Genomic DNA, 15,570 nt, shown 5'->3' with positions numbered 1-15,570 from the left:
CGTGATCTCCAAGTGGTGCTTCTCCCAAGGAAAACTTGGAGTGGGGAGGGGGGGGGGCTTCATTTTTGGGGAGGGGGAGGAGGAGTGCTGGGGAGCTCTCCCCCCCCCACTGCCCTCCCCAGGCCTGACTTTCTCTTGTGTTGGCTTCCAATAAAAAGCATTTTATTCTTGCGTTCGCTTGGTCCAGCAGCCGAATGGTTCCCCCCCCCCCCAATTCCAGGTGATTTCCCGGCCCCCTCCCTCCCCATCGCAGCCCCCTCCCCTCTCACAGCCTTCCTCCTCCTCGTCTCCCACCCCCCTTTTTTCCAAAATCCGTTGGGAGGGGGGAGATGGAGAAGGACCAAAAACTCCAGGAACGAAATAAAAGCGTCCTTCCGTTTTGAAACCGTCTTCACCTCCTCCGGCAGAAAACGAGGACTTTTTAAGTGGGTTTTTTTTGGGGGGGGCAGGGAGCGGGGGGGGGGAAGATAATAAAACCTGGCAATTTGGGGGTGTTTTTTTTTTTTGTGTATGTGTAAAAGTCGCTGTTTTGTCTCTTTTTTTTTAAGGGAGCGGGCTGGGCTCCATCTGGGGGTTGCGATGTTCTTTTGTGGGGTTTCCCCCCCCCCCAAATATCCTTTTGACTTTTGCTTGGTGGTATCAGAATTATTTTGTCATCTGTCTATTTCTCTCCTTCCCTCTCTTTTTCTCTTTTGCTCTCTCTTTCGCTCTCTTCTCCTTTCCTCCTCCTTTGTCTTTGTCTCTCCCTCTCTCCCTCTCTTTCATTCTTTCACTTTCTCTCCTTTCGCTCTTCCCTTCCTGTCTCTCCCTCTTTCTCTCTTTCACTTTTTCTCTCCCCTTTCTCTTTCCTCTTTTTTCTCTCCCTCTTTCTTTCACTCTTCTTCCCTTCCTTTCTTTTTTCCCCTTTCTCTTTCACTCTTCTCCTTCCCACCTTTTTGTCTCTTTTTCTTTCTTTTCACTTTCTCTCCTTTCACTCTTCTTCCCTTCCTGTCTCTCCCTCTTTCTCTTTCACTTTTTCTCTCCCCTTTCTCTTTCCTCTTTTTTCTCTCCCTCTTTCTTTCACTCTTCCCTTCCTTTCTTTTTTCCCCTTTCTCTTTCACTCTTCTCCTTCCCACCTTTTTGTCTCTTTTTCTTTCTTTTCACTTTCTCTCCTTTCACTCTTCTTCCCTTCCTGTCTCTCCCTCTTTCTCTTTCACTTTTTCTCTCCCCTTTCTCTTTCCTCTCTTTCACTTTCCTTTCTCTTTTGCTTCCTCTTTCCCTCTTCTCCTTTCCTCTTTCTTTCTTTGTCTTTTTCTCTCCCTCTTTCTCTTTCACTCCCTTTCACTTTTTCTCTCCTTTCTCTTTCACTCTCCTTCCCTCTTACTTTTTCTCTTTCACTTTTTCTCTCCTCTTTTTTCTCTTTCACTCTTCTTTCCTTTTTCTCTCTCACTCCTTCACTTTTTCTCTCCTTTCTTTCACTCTCCTTCCCTCTTACTTTCTCTCACTTTTTCTCTCCTTTCTTTCTCTTTTTCTCTTTCACTCTTCTTTCCTTTCTTTCTTTCTCTTTCACTCCCTTTCACTTTTTCTCTCCTTTCTCTTTCACTCTCCTTCCCTCTTTCTTTCTCTTTCTTTTTCTCTCCTTTCTCTTTCACTCTCCTTCCCTTTCTTTCTCTCTTTTTCTTTCTCTTTTTCTCTTTCACTCTTCTTTCCTTTCTTTCTCTCTTTCTCTTTCACTCCCTTTCACTTTTTCTCTCCTTTCTCTTTCACTCTCCTTCCCTCTTTCTTTCTCTCTCTTTCACTTTTTCTCTCCTCTTTCTCTTTTTCTCGTTCACTCTTCTTTCCTTTCTTTCTTTCTTTCTCTCCATCTCAGTAGCCGAGTTCAACGGAGTCCAACCCCAAGCCCCCGAAGCAGTCTACCCCTAAATTACCCCGCCCCTTCCAATATTCCCTTTGCCAGATCTCTCTCCGGGGACCAATCGAAGCTCACTTGCACAGAACATTCAGTCCTGTTGGAAGGCAGAACATTTCCTGGACCAGAAGAGTTAAGAAATTCCAGTCCAAAGCCCCCCCACCCCACCCCCCAGCTACTAAGGATGCTACTATGGTTGTAAGTGCGAGGACCGGTCGTAAGTCCCTTTCCAGAGTGGGGGGGACCAATTTAGCTAACCAACCATCCTTTTAAAGCTTCCTGTTCTAGGACCCAAAAGCTGTTTTTTCCCCCCACCCAAATCTGAATTTTTTATTTTTTAAAACAAAACTTTGGATTTTTTTCCCCCTCCCCAAGTTTCGAAGGAAAAGGGTTTTTTTTTTTCTTCTTTTGTTCTTGTTTTGCAGGATTTCTGGCTCTTCCTTGTCTTGCGGCCCGAAGGGCAAACACACAAGGCTGCTTTGTTTGCCAACTCTTTCTCCACGTTGTGCGTTTTTTGTGTGTCCACATCTGCAACTCATAGGGGATTTGGGGACCCTGCCAGGCTCTGTTGCAGGAGTGGGAGAAAAAGATCCGGGAATTTGAAATTTCATCAGTCCCCGTTTGCAAAATTAGGGGAAAGTTTAGGCCAGGAAACCAACATTAATTCCTCTCATTTTTTTTTAGTTTTTTTTTTTTGGCACGTCTTAAGCAGGGATTAGCAGGCTAATCAGGGGTTAATCGCGGCCAAATCGTGAAATCCGCGTGAGCCTGGCGATAGGGAAGCTTCCTTTTGTCTTTTTTGGGGTGGGGGTGGCTGGGAGATGCCCATTGGGCTCGTTCTGGTTTGCAAAAAGGGGGGGGGGCAGGATTGATCAGCCAAGGTTCCAAACAAACCACAGCTTGTGTCGATCCTGGGTTAGTTAGGATCCTGGTTGGGGAGGGTTCTTGTGGGGTACAAGGCCGGTTTGGGGGCATTTCCTTGGGGATGGGATGCAATTGAGGCTCTGGGCATCTCGAGGGGGGGGTGTCTCTTCTTGGGAGGGGGTACCAAGTTCCTCCCTCTCATTCCTTCCGTCTCTCTCCTTCCTTTTCTCCCTTCTTCTCTCCTCCCTCCTCATTCTACCTTTCTTTCTATATTCTCTCTCCCTTTCTCTTTCATTCTCATTCTTTCCCTTTCTTTTCTCCCTTCCTCTCTTTCTCTTTCTTTCCATCTTCTTTCTCCCTCATTCTCTCTCCCCTCCCTCCTCCCTTTCTCTCATTCTTTCATTCTCTCCTTTCTTTCCCTTTCTCCCTCATTCTTTTCCCTCCTGCCTTTCTCTCTCCGATTCTTTCCTTCTCATTCTTTCCCTCTTCCTCCCTCCCTTTTCTCATTCTCTCATTTTCTCTCCCCCTCCTTCTTTCATTCTTTCTCTTCTCTCCCTCATTCTCTCTCCCTTTTTCTCACCTCTTTCCCTTTCTTTCTCCTTTCGTCTCTCTTCCTTCCCTCCCTCTTTCTCTCCTCCTCTCCTTTTTCTCCCTTTTCTTTCTCCCTCCTGCCTTTTTCTCTCATCCTCCAATTCTTTTTCCTTCTTTCTCCTCCTTTTCCTCTTTCTCCCTCTTTTCTCATTCTCTTTCTCTTTCTTTCTTTCGCCTTTCCTCCCTCTTCCTTCCCTCCCTCTTTCTCTCCTTCTCTCCTTTTTCTCCCTCCTTTCCTTTCTCCCTCCTGCCTTTGTCTCTCATCCTCCAATTCTTTTCCTTCTTTCTCATCCTTTTCCTTTCTCCCTCTTTTCTCATTCTTCCTTTCTCCTTCCCTCCCTCTTTCTCTCCTTTCCTTTCTCTCCCTCCTGCCTTTGTCTCTCACTCTCCGATCCTTTTTCCTTCCTTCCTCCTCCTTTTCCTCTTCCTCCCTCCCTCCCTCTTTTCTCACGTCTTTCCTTCATTTTCCTCTCCCCCTCCTCCCTCCCTCCCTTCTTCTTTCGTTCTCACTTTCTCTCTCTCTCTCTCTTATTCCCTCTTCCCTCCTGCTAGGAGAGACTCTCCTCTCTGGAAACGAACGTGGGTTAAACTTTTGCGTGCCAAGCTTCCAAAGAACGGGTGGTGGGTGGTGGGTGGGTCGTTGTGCGTGGGACAGCCCCCCCCCCCGACCTCCTCCCCACCCCCACCCCCGTCTTTACACAATCCTCCCCTTTGCACAGAGGCGCACAGCCTTTGCGCGCTGCCGTGCGCGCACATCCCCGCAGGCGGGCGGTCCTTGCGTGCTTTGGGCTGAGCCCAGGGAGCGGGGGGGGGTCCCTCCTGCAGCCCCCATGGCGCTGGGGCTGGCGGTGCTGCTGCTGGGGCTGCTGGCACTGGGGCTACTGGGTTTACTGGGGCTGCTGGGCTCCCCCGCGCGGGCGGACGTGGCTTTCGTGGGCCGGGCGCTGGCGCTGGGCGGGCGGCTGGCGCTGCTGGAGCGGGGCAGCGTGGCGCAGCGCTGGGGGCGGCTGGCGGGGGCGTCGGGGGTCTCCGGCCGGCCCTTCCTGCGCTTCGAGGGCCGGAGCTTCAGCTACGGGCGGGCGGAGCGCGAGAGCAACCGGCTGGGCCAGGCGCTGCGGGCGGCGGGGCTGGGCGGGCGGACGGCGGCGCTGCTGGCCGGCAACGAGCCCTTCTTCGTCTGGGCCTGGATCGGGCTGGCCAAGCTGGGAGCCCGGCCGGCCTTCCTGGGCACCGCGCTGCGCCCCGCCGCCCTCCTCCACTGCCTGCGCGCCTGCCGGGCCCGCGCCCTCCTCGCCAGCCACGGTGAGAGCGGAGGATGATGGGCTGGGGAGTCCCTTCCAGGCGGGGGTGGGGGCTCTGAGGAGGGGGCTAGGATGATGGGCTTGCAGATTAGAGACCCGGGCATCCCTCCCACGCGTGACCCTGAGCAGGGGAGGCAGGGGAGGATGATGGGCTGGGGAGTCCCTTCCAGGCGGGGTGGGGGCTCTGAGGAGGAGGCTAGGATGATGGGCTTGCAGATTAGAGACCCGGGCATCCCTCCCACGCGTGACCCTGAGCAGAGGAGGATGATGGGCCGGGGAGTCCCTCCCATGCGGGGGTCTCGGCTGGGGAGGAGGGGGCTAGGATGATGGGCTTGCAGATTAGAGGCCGGGGCGTCCCTCCCACGCGTGACCCTGAGCAGGGGAGGATGATGGGCTGAGGAGTCCCTTCCAGGCGGGGGTGGGGGCTAGGAGGGGGCTAGGATGATGGGCTTGCAGATTAGAGGCCGGGGCATCCCTCCCACGCGTGACCCTGAGCAGGGGAGGCAGGGGAGGATGATGGGCTGGGGAGTCCCTTCCAGGGGGGAGGTCTAGGCAGGGGAGGATGGGACTACGATGATGGGCTTGCAGATTAGAGGCCGGGGCATCCCTCCCACGCGTGACCCTGAGCAGAGGAGCATGATGGGCTGGGGAGTCCCTTCCATGCAGGGGTGGGGGTTCTGAGGAGGGGGCTGGGATGATGGGCTTGCAGATTAGAGGCCGGGGCATCCCTCAGAGGAGCATGATGGGCTGGGGAGTCCCTTCCATGCGGGGGTGGGGGCTCTGAGCAGGGGAGGAGGGGGCTAGGATGATGGGCTTGCAGATTAGAGGCCGGGGTATTCCTCCCACCCTGAGCAGAGGAGGCAGGGGATGATGGGCCTGGGGATGAGAGGCCAGGGGCATGCCTCCCATGCCTCTGGAGGGAGGGAGGATGGGCCGGGGAGTCCCTCCCACGTGTGGCCCTGAGCAGAGGAGGATGAGGCTGGGGAAGATGGGCTGGGGCATTCCTTCCACATGTGGCCTTCAGCAGGGTAGGCAGGGGATGATGGGGCTGGGGGCATGGATCCCAAGGCTGGCATAGGGGAGGGGTGGAGAGAGAGGATGAGAGGCAGGGGATGATGGGACCGAGCCACCCCAACCTTTGTGCCAGGAGGCACTTCTGTCTTCCCCTTCCTGCTCTTTCTTCTTCCCCTCTCATCACAACAACCCTGCAAAGTAGACCAGGCTGAGGAGAAAGAACGAGAGACACTCCAAAGTCATCTCAGGAACTGAACTCCCCCCCCCCCCAATCTCCCATATCTTTGCAGAACTGTTCGGAGCCGTGGAGCCCATCCTCCCCAGCCTGAAGGAGATGGGCATTGGGGTCTGGGTGATGGGGAAGGGGCCCTATCCACCGGGCGTGATCAGCCTGGAGGATCTCCTGGAGGAAGCCTCCGAAGAGCCCCTGCCTTACGAGCTCTCCACTCCGCGACACCTGATGGACACCTGCCTGTACATCTTCACCTCCGGCACGACAGGTGAGGGGTGGGGCAGTTGGGAGGGGGGAGGCGGAGGTTTCTGGGGGGGGGGAGGGAGTCAGGGTGTGTGTGTGTGTGTGTGTGGAAGGCAGCAGGAAGTCTAAAGTCGCATCTTTTCGCAACAGTTGTGACATCGTTTCCTTGCTTTGCTTTGCTTTGCTACTTGAAGACCAAGTTGTGCATTGAATTCGTAACACAAATAAAATGTAGCAATCGGTGTTTTTAACAATGTGACACCCTTTTGTTCCTTGTCTTCCCTTTTCTTTCCTCCCTCCCTCCCTCCTTCTTCTTCTTTCCTTTCTTTCCCTCTTTTCCTTTTCTTTTTCCTTACTTCTTTCCTTCCTTCCTTCCATCCCTTTCCTTTTTTCATTCCTTTTCCCTTTTTCCCCCTTTTCCCTTTCCTTTCCTTTTTCCCTCTCTTCTCCTTTCCTTTCCTTCCTTCCTTCCTTCCTCCCTCCTTCCCTTCCTTTCCCTTTCCTTCTTTCCTTTCCCTTCCTCCTTTCCTTTTCCCTTCCCTTCCCATATCCTCCCATCCCATCCGCTCCTCCTTTCCCTTCCCTTCCCTTCTTCTATCTTCCTTCCCTTCCCTTCTTCTATCTTCCTTTCCCTCCCTTCCCTTCCTTTCCTTTCCCTTCCCTTCTTCTATCTTCCTTTCCTTTCCTTTCCTTCTTTCCTTTCCTTTCCTTCCCTTCCCTTCTTCTATCTTCCTTCCCTTCCCTTCCCTTCCCTTCTTATATCTTCCTTTCCTTTCCTTTCCTCCCTTCCCTTCCTGTCTTCTCTCTTCCTTTCCTTCCCTTCCTCCCTGTTTCCTTCCTTCCTTCCTTCCTTCTCTCCAGGCCTCCCCAAGGCCGCCCGGGTCAGCCACCTTAAGACCATCCTCTGCCTGGGGTTTTACAAGCTGGTGGGGGCCTGCAGCTCGGACGTCATCTACCTGACCCTGCCTTTGTATCACATGTCTGGCAGCCTTTTGGGCATCCTGGGCTCGTTTGGGCTGGGTAGGTTCTATCTGAGCCATCAGGCCAGGCAGAGAAACCTCTTCCCTCCCTTGCTCTTTCTCACCTCAAGAATTCGGGGTAGATTGCTCTTGGCTTTGGAGGCTCCAGTGTTGCGGTCCTGCTTCCCAGCCGAGGGATTCCCTTTCCGTCACAAAGACGACCATCAATACCGCTAAGAGTTTAAGGAGCCGAACCTCCCTGGCAGCTGAGGGGGAAGAATGAAAAGAGGGCTTTCTAAGCCATGAGGACTAGAAACTTTGCTTAGCTTTCTTGGGAAAAGGGGGAAAAAAAACCCAGCTTGACGTTTCTTGCCAGGGGCCACCTGCGTGCTGAAGAAAAAATTCTCAGCCAGCCAGTTTTGGCCGGACTGTCGGACTCATGGGGTGACCGTCTTCCAATATATTGGGGAGCTTTGCCGCTACCTGGTCAACCAGCCACAGGTAAGTGCAGGAAAAAGGTGGGCCTGTACATGTCTCCCTCTGGTGGCCACCCCTGGTATTACGGCTGGGTATTTCTGCCATTTCCCCACCTTTATTATTATTTGAATAAAAGTGAATATTATTTATTCACCATTCATTCATTCATTCACTGTCATTCTGATTCACTTTTTCCTCCCTCCCTAAGCCACCAGTCAGATTTCTGCCTTAGTAACTTCCTGAATTAAAACCCCACCCCCCACCCCAATTTCTGTTTTAATTTCTGAATAAAGTTTTTTTTTAAAAAAATTTTTTTGATTTATATGCCGCCCTTCTCCGAAGACTCAGGGCGGCTTACAATGTGCTCAGCAATAGCCTTCATCCTTTTGTATATTTATACAAAGTCAGCTTATTGCCCCCACAAACTGGGTCCTCAATTTACCTACCTTAGAAAGGATGGAAGGCTGAGTCAACCTTGAGCCTTGGCGAGATTCGAACCCTGCAGTAATTGCAGGCAGCTGGTCTTAATAACCAGCTTAATAACAGGGTGCCTTAAACCCCTGTACTACCAAGTTGAGAAGCTAAGGCTGCTACAAAGCCGAAAGGGGCTTCTTTCATATTGTGGAGTGCCAGGTTGCTGAGCAAAATGGTGGATTCTAATTTATTTTTTCATCTTTTAAGATTTTATTGTAAGCCACTCCAGAGTCGCTTTGTATTGCGAGGCGGACAGTATATAAATTTAATAAATAAATAAACAGGCTGCTGTTGCTTTTCTTCTGCATTGTGCTGGGTGGGAGAGGCACCCCTTCCTCAGCATTGTCCCCCTCCCTTATAAAAAAAAAAAACCCTCCCGAGCCACCGGCAACCAAACCCAGAACAATCCCTGCCAACATTTGGCGACCGCAAAGGCGCCCTCTCCAGTCTTCCAAAACGGGATAATTTCCCAGCAAAGCAAAGCAATTTCCCTCTTCGTCGGTCATCCCCATTTCAAAATTGCAAAGAAGCTGGGCCCTGTTTTGTGCCACCGTGTTCCTTCTTCTTTCCCGCAGAGCCCAGCCGATCGGGAGCATTCCTTGCGCATGGCAGTGGGCAGCGGGATGCGGCCGGATGTTTGGCGCGAATTCCTCCGCCGATTCGGAAACATCAAAGTGGTGGAAACGTACGGCATGACTGAAGGGAACGCCACCCTCTTCAACTACACCAGCACTGTGGGGGCTGTGGGGCGCGGCTCCTGGATTTATAAGGTGGGCATCGCGACATTCCTGGAAAAGGGGGGGGGGCATGTTGGCAGATTCAGGCTATCCTTCAGAGTTGCCTTACCACTATCTGACTTATATCGTCATCTCCTTTTAACGACCCCATAATCCCTTGCATTGGGGTGGAGTCTGGGCAACTGAATGGAGCTGACTGTTTTACTGGCCGGATGCCTTTCCTGTCACCAGTGCGGAGTTATATTCAGCAGATATATTCTCAACATGCCCAGAGAGAGAAATATCTGCCTCTACCTAGGATCAAACTCACAGCCTCCTAATGGTGAGGCAAGAGCTCCACCTCTAGGCCAATATTTGTGCACGGCGTTAGTAAAATGAAAGACCGCAAAGAGAAATCTCCCTTTTAAAATTGTGTCGTGAATTCTTTCACCCTTCAGTGCTTCAGTCCCTTCGAGTTGGTTCGTTTCGACGCTGTCCAAGGAGGTCCGCTAAGAGACGAGGCCAACGGCCGGTGCCAGCGCGTGGACATAGGTGACCGAGGGAGCTTTTTTTCGGGGGGGGGAGGGTGATATCTCCCATCACCCTTACTTTTCGCCTTGTTTTCTGGTGAGTTACAAGCAGTCCTTGGCTTAACAACTGCAATTGGGAGCAGAGTTCCCATGGCTTCGTCGCCTTGCTCCCAATTGCTAAACCGTTTAATATCGTAAAACCACTGGGAGTTACCTTGCGGGAAGATGGGCGTCCCAATAAATTTAACAATATTTTTTTATGAAAGGAACAGTTGTAAGTCAGGGACTGAACTCTGCGGTTTTTCTTCCCGCAGGGGAACCGGGACTCCTGATTTCTCCGGTGACGTCTCGTAACCCCTTCCTTGGATACGCAGGCGGACGTGAGCTGAGCGAGGCGAAGTTGCTACGCGGTGTCTTCGCCAACGGAGACATCTATTTTAACTCCGGGGACTTGATGGTGCAAGACGCCAAAGGGTTTATCAGCTTTTGGGACCGTACAGGAGACACCTACCGGTAGGCTGGTTTTCCGCTCGAGCTGGGTGCGAATCCTGTCTCTGGCTCCCCGAAAACAAGGCTGGGCAACTGCTCACTGCAGTCGAAGGTGTAGCAACACCTCGGAGCAATTACGATTAGGGGAGGGAGTGTGAATTTCCACTGCAGTCGGTTCTGCAGAGGATTCACAGGTAGCCTTACGATCTTACGACCACAGTTGGTAGTCCTTGACCTATGACCACAGTCGAGCCCAACATTGATGCTGCTAAGTGAGGCATGGCTTGTGAGTTTTGCCCCATTTTTACGACTTGTCTTGCTAAGTGAATCGTTGCAGCTGTTAGCACAGTGGTTAAGTGAGCCTGACTTCCCCGTCAACTTTGCTCGTCAGAAGGTCACAAAGGGAGATTCCCCTGATCTCCGCAAACCGTCATAAATAATGAGTCAATTGCCAAAGTGTTTGAATTTTGATCATACGATCTGTACTAGAATTGAGCTACTGAATTGGAAATTGGATGATTCAGGCTCTCTGGAAGACGGCTCAGGTTTCCCATGCTGGGCAGGGATGATGGGCTTTGCGATCTAGGGCCTAGGGAGGGCGATGATAGATAGATAGATAGATAGATAGATAGATAGATAGATAGATAGATAGATAGATAGATAGATAATAAAGAGAGAGAGAGAGAGATTTGAGAGAGATGATAGAGAGATAGATGATAAATAGAGAGATAGAGAGATAGAGATAGATAGATTTGAGAGAGATGATAGAGAGATAGATGATAGATAGGTAGATAGATAAGAGTAGAGAGATTATAGATAAATGATAGATGATAGAGATAGATAATGATAGAGATAATAGATGATAGAGAGATGATAGATAGAGTTGATAGATGATACAGAGATGATAGGTAGATAAATAATAGATGATAGAGATAGATAATGATAGATAGATAGATAGATAATAGAGAGATGATAGAGAAATAGAGATGATAGATTTGATAGATGATAGATGATAGAGAGATAGATGATAGGTAGATAGATAGATGAGAGATAGAGATAGATAGATGATAGATAGATGATAGAGAGATAGATGATAGGTAGGTAGATAGATAGATATATGTAAAAATATGCTGAAATATCCTTTCGATTCCTGCCTTGCATCATATTCCCCATTGGCCACACGAGGGCGCCCTTCCCTAAAGAAAACTTTCCCTGGAATTTAATGTGATTCAATTTTTTTTTAAAAAAAAAAATAGCCCCAAAGAAGACTTTCTATCCTTCAAAAAAAAAAAAAAAAAAAGTGGACCAAGCCCCAAACTTTCCATTTTTTAAAAAAAAAATTAAATCAATCAGCCAGGCAACACCAGCTGGCTTTTGACAGCCAAATACAATGTGAGAAAAACCTCAAAACCGCTCCAGTCCTTCCCGAACTCCGAGCCGATATTTTTTTTTCTTTTTCTTTTTTTTAATTTTGCAAATTCTTCACTCCTGGCTTTGCAAAAGAATCTTCTCCGATTTCCCACCGTTTTTGGTTTCTTCCCCCCCGTAGTTGGAAAGGCGAAAATGTGGCCACCACAGAAGTCGGGGAGACTCTGAACACGCTGGAGAGTTTGCGGGAGGTCATGGTTTACGGCGTGACGGTCCCAGGTAAGAGTTAGGAAAATCAGGAAAAAAAAAAAATATCTCCAACTTTCGGGCCCGTTCTTTCCAGTTCTGCAAAAAACTCAAATTTCTTGCATTCTTGGACGGAAAATGCTTGAATGGGGCAGCCGTGGCTAACTAACTATTATTATCAGGGGTGGGACTGAAAAATTTCAGCGACTGGTTTGCTGCCCGATTGCTGTGTGGGCGTGGCCATGGGGGCGTGGCCTACTCTGCCTCCTGCACCACTTGGGGGGGGGTGTTTTTGCCCTCCCCAGGCTCTGGAGGCTTTCCTCAAGCCTCCAGGAGGGCAAAAACTGCCTTCCCCGGGCACCGGATGCCGGCAATGGGCCCGTTTCCAGACTTCCGTTACTTCCGGTAGGCCCGTTTCTTGCCCTCCCCAGGCTCCAGAGGCTTTTCTTGAGCCTCCAGGAGGGAGAAAATGGCTTCTCCCAGGCACTCGAGGCCCTCTGGAGGCCGGCAATGGGCTCATTTCTGGACTTCCGGTAGGCTTGTTGTCGGAAGGTTGCAAAAGGAGATCGTGTGATCCCGGGACGCTGCCACTGTCATAAATACGAGTCAGTGGCCAAGCGTGTGAATTTGGACCACGTGATGGTCGTAAGCGCGAAAACCACTCCTAAGTCCCCTTTTTTCAGTGCTGTTGTAACTTCGGTCACTAAACGAACGGTCGTAAGTCAAGGACTAGCTGCGTTCCCTTCTAGGACATGATGGCCGCGCAGGGATGGCCACCTTGGTGCTACAGCCGGACGCAAAATTCGACGGCCCTCAAATCTACCATCACGTGGCCGAGCTGCTTCCTCCGTATGCCTGGCCTCGCTTCCTGCGTCTCCAGGTAAGTCTTGGGTTCGAGTTCTCTCTCTCTGGTTTCACAACGGCCCTGCGAGGGAGGCCAACAACAACCCAGATCTGGTTCACGATGGGCTGACTTTCTCCCGACTTTTCTCAGGAGCAGCTGGAAATGACGGAAACCTTCAAGCAGAAACGGTTCCGTCTCGTGGAGGAAGGATTTGATCCCGGTCGGGTCTCGGACCCCCTTTTCGTGCTGGACATTACCGCGAGGACCTACATCCCTCTAACTCCGGATGTCTGGACGAAGATTGCCGTGGGAGAGCTACGTTTGTAACGGACGCTGTCCGAGCACTGTGAAAAAACCCGACTCTGTGGCACCGGGCAATCCTAGTTGAGGGGGGGCTTAGTCATTCCCAAATCGCCCCCTTTTCCTCAGCCCGGTGCATTAGAGGTAGTCCTCGATTTACGACCACAACGGAGGCAGGAATTGAGGCCGTTTGCCAAGAAGGGCCACTGTACAAATCAAATATATTCCATTTCCATCGTACGACGCCTGTTCCATCGTAGGACTCTCTTCCCTTCCATAACAGAACTGATTTTACGACATTTTTCGTGGCTGTCGTTAAACGAACTCTGCGGTCATTAAGTGAGCCCTTGTCCACAAAGGGTGTTTTGCGGAGGGCAGAAACCGGAATTTAAACCTCGGTTTCTAGTTTAAAAAAAAATAGGCAAATCGGGAGGCTGCCAATGGTTTTTAAGTGCGGTCCCTGGTGCAGAATGGGGGCGGTCGTAACTTTGAAACTGGATCGTAAGCTTAGGTCGTAAGTTGGGATGCCAAGCGTCGTAATTCGAGGTCTGCCCGTATTCCTTTCCTGAACCCCCTACTTCCATTCTCACACAACCAGGACGAAGTGTCTTCCGTTTTGTAACGCAACTGATTTTTACGATTTGGGGCTGGATTCTCCACTTTTTCTAATTTCTTTTTCTACGAGGTCTTTAAAATCGAAACGTCTTCCTTTTACGACTGACCCCCATCGCCCCCCCCCAACTCAGGACACAAACACCCTCTGGGCTGGGTGGATTTTCTCTCCGGAGGCTGGAATATGTATATACACCCATTTTAAAGGCTGGGAAAACTGATGCCCAAATAATAAGCTAAGAGGGTCTGTTTTAAAAAAATACTTTATTTTGGGGTGTTTTGATGGAATAAGAAAACTTTTCACAGGCTGGCTCTTGTTCTTGAGGGCGAGAAGGGGCTGGCTGGGGAATTCTGGGAGTTGAAGTCTCTTGAAGTTGTCCAGTTTAAGTTAACACTGTCCTAGATATTCACCTAAGTGCATTTAACTATTAAATGGTCAAATTAACCTGCTTGGGAAATTCTGTTTATTCCATTCTTTCGCCTTGCTTATTTTGTGTTTGTGTGTGGATGGATGGATGGATAAGATAGACAGATGATAGATAGAAGATATAGATAGATGGATAGAGAGAGAGATAGGATTGATAGATGATAAATAGAACAGATAAAGTAGAGATAGTAGATAGATAGATATAGATAGATTATAGATAGATATAGATAGATAAATAAATAGATATTAGAGAGGATAGATGATATAGAATAGATAGATAAATAGATTATAGATAGATAAATAAATAGATATTAGGATAGATGATAAATAGAATTAGATAGATGATAGATATAGATAGATGATAGATATAGATAGATAGATAAATAGATATTAGCAAGAATAGATGATAAATAGAATAGGATGGATGGATGGATGATAGAAGATAGATGGATAGATATAGAGAGGAGATAATGATAAATAGAATGGAATTAGATAGATGATAGATGATAGATATAGATAGATAAATAGATATTAGCAAGAATAGATGATAGAATAGGATGGATGGATGGATGGATGATAGAAGATAGATGGATATAGAGAGAGGAGATAGATGATAAATAGATAGATGATAGATGATAGATATAGATAGATAGATGATATAGAGAGATAGATAAATAGATATTAGCAAGAATAGATGATAAACAGAATAGGATGGATGGATGGATGATAGAAGATAGATGGATAGATATAGAGGAGATAGATGATAAATAGAATAGATAAAATAGAGATAGATAAGATACATGATAGATGGATAGAGATATAGATATTAGAGAGGATAGATGATAAATAGAATTAATAGATAGAGATATATAGATATCTCACATCATATTTTATTATTTTATTTTGCTATTTTCATTTTATTATTTGATGGAACAGCAATTCTGCCCAGCCAGTGCTTTTTAAAAAAAACAAATGGTGTAAGAGAACAGAGCAGCTGTTTATCATATATCACATCCTATTTTAAGGTTTTATTTTATTCCTTTTATTTTAGCTTAGTGTTTTATGGAACAGCCATTCTGCTGAATCTCTTTTTTAAAAAAGAGAAAATGCCAGAGAACGCAGAAATAATATGCATCGCGTTTTACGATTTTCTATCATTTTTATCGTTTTATTTTTACATTTTAATCTTGCTTTTATAGAACGGCAGTTCTACCAATGACCTCTCTTTTTAAAAAGAATTGCAAGGGAATGCAGAAGTAAGACAATAATAGGTTATATGTTATCCTTCTATTTATTATATTATTTTATATTGTGTTCCGTTTTATTTTTTTTATGGAATATCAATTCTGCAAAACGCCTTTTTTTTAAAAAAAAGAAAAAATGCAAGGATTGGCGAAAGACCCTCACTCAGTAAAAAAATTTGCTCCAAGACCCAGTTAATCAATTAATCGATTAGATGGATAAGGCCGCCTAATTCATAACAAGGGGACCTCAAAATTCCTCGACGGTCCGAGCCATTTTTTTCTCTAGTGGCCCAAGCTGATATTAAACTCGACTTTCGGGACGGATGTGGAAGAAAATCTGCGTTTCTGTCAATTCTGTGAGCTTCTTAAAATGCATATTTTGGAGGTTCCCTCGTTTTCCCGAAATCTTCCATACTCTTTCCAACATTCGAATATTGGAAGTCCTCGACTTACCTCAATGGAGCCCGAATTTTTAAGTCGCTAAGCGAGACAGTTCAGTGAGTTTGGATCCCTTTGACAAATCGTTCTTGCCAGTTGTTAGAGTCGCCGAGTTTTTAAGGTTAGTAAGATGGCCACTAAGCAAATCTGGCCTCCCCCCCCCAATGACTTGGCTTGTTAGCAGGTCGCAAAAGGGGGATTGCGTGAACCCGGCGACTGTCGTAAATACGAGTCAGGTGGCCAAGCGTCCGAATTTTGCTCACGTGACCAAAAGTCATGTAACTGTTAAGTTTGAAAAACCGTGACGGGTCAC

The 15,570-nt window shown here is 48.4% G+C and overlaps 2 protein-coding genes across 4 annotated transcripts in view; one reads left to right on the top strand and one right to left on the bottom strand.

The window, feature by feature from the left end:
• Window positions 1-2,189: 2,189 nt before the first annotated feature.
• Window positions 2,190-15,570, bottom strand: part of GATAD2B (GATA zinc finger domain containing 2B) — a 51,295-nt gene continuing 37,914 nt past the window's right edge. For both annotated transcript variants that reach the window (XM_060694276.2, XM_060694275.2), the window contains exons 11-12: window positions 7,218-7,358; window positions 2,190-2,453 (exon numbers count right to left, since the gene is read on the bottom strand). In XM_060694276.2, coding sequence (XP_060550259.1) covers window positions 7,219-7,358 — 140 coding nt within the window. In that variant the 3' untranslated portion in view covers window positions 2,190-2,453; window position 7,218. The remainder of the gene's footprint in view (window positions 2,454-7,217; window positions 7,359-15,570) is intronic.
• Window positions 4,045-13,593, top strand: SLC27A3 (solute carrier family 27 member 3). Of its 2 annotated transcripts, none has more exons than XM_060694273.2 (10): window positions 4,045-4,645; window positions 5,949-6,158; window positions 6,995-7,153; window positions 7,469-7,593; window positions 8,619-8,813; window positions 9,218-9,311; window positions 9,604-9,802; window positions 11,328-11,425; window positions 12,142-12,272; window positions 12,387-13,593. In XM_060694273.2, exons 1-10 carry the CDS (start codon window positions 4,174-4,176, stop codon window positions 12,561-12,563), a joined length of 1,860 nt encoding a protein of 619 aa, XP_060550256.2. In that variant the 5' UTR covers window positions 4,045-4,173; the 3' UTR covers window positions 12,564-13,593. The 2 variants fall into 2 exon arrangements, 1 of the variants encoding a protein (XP_060550256.2); XR_015730368.1 differs by having other exon boundaries at window positions 4,072-4,645; window positions 12,076-12,272.

This window comes from Pantherophis guttatus, chromosome 18, assembly GCF_059756535.1.
Source record: "Pantherophis guttatus breed Tessera chromosome 18, ASM5975653v1, whole genome shotgun sequence".
NCBI lineage: Eukaryota > Metazoa > Chordata > Lepidosauria > Squamata > Colubridae > Pantherophis > Pantherophis guttatus.
Note: the sequence above shows the minus strand (reverse complement) of the source record. Positions and strands in the feature narration are given on the sequence as shown.

Excerpts from the sequence above, each read along its gene's own strand:
- SLC27A3 (XM_060694273.2), top strand. The coding sequence starts at position 4,174 with ATGGCGCTGGGGCTGGCGGTGCTGCTGCTGGGGCTGCTGGCACTGGGG. Across the intron at positions 4,646-5,948 it reads CGCCCTCCTCGCCAGCCACG|AACTGTTCGGAGCCGTGGAG; the intron begins GTGAGAGCGGAG and ends ATATCTTTGCAG. Across the intron at positions 12,273-12,386 it reads CTCGCTTCCTGCGTCTCCAG|GAGCAGCTGGAAATGACGGA; the intron begins GTAAGTCTTGGG and ends GACTTTTCTCAG.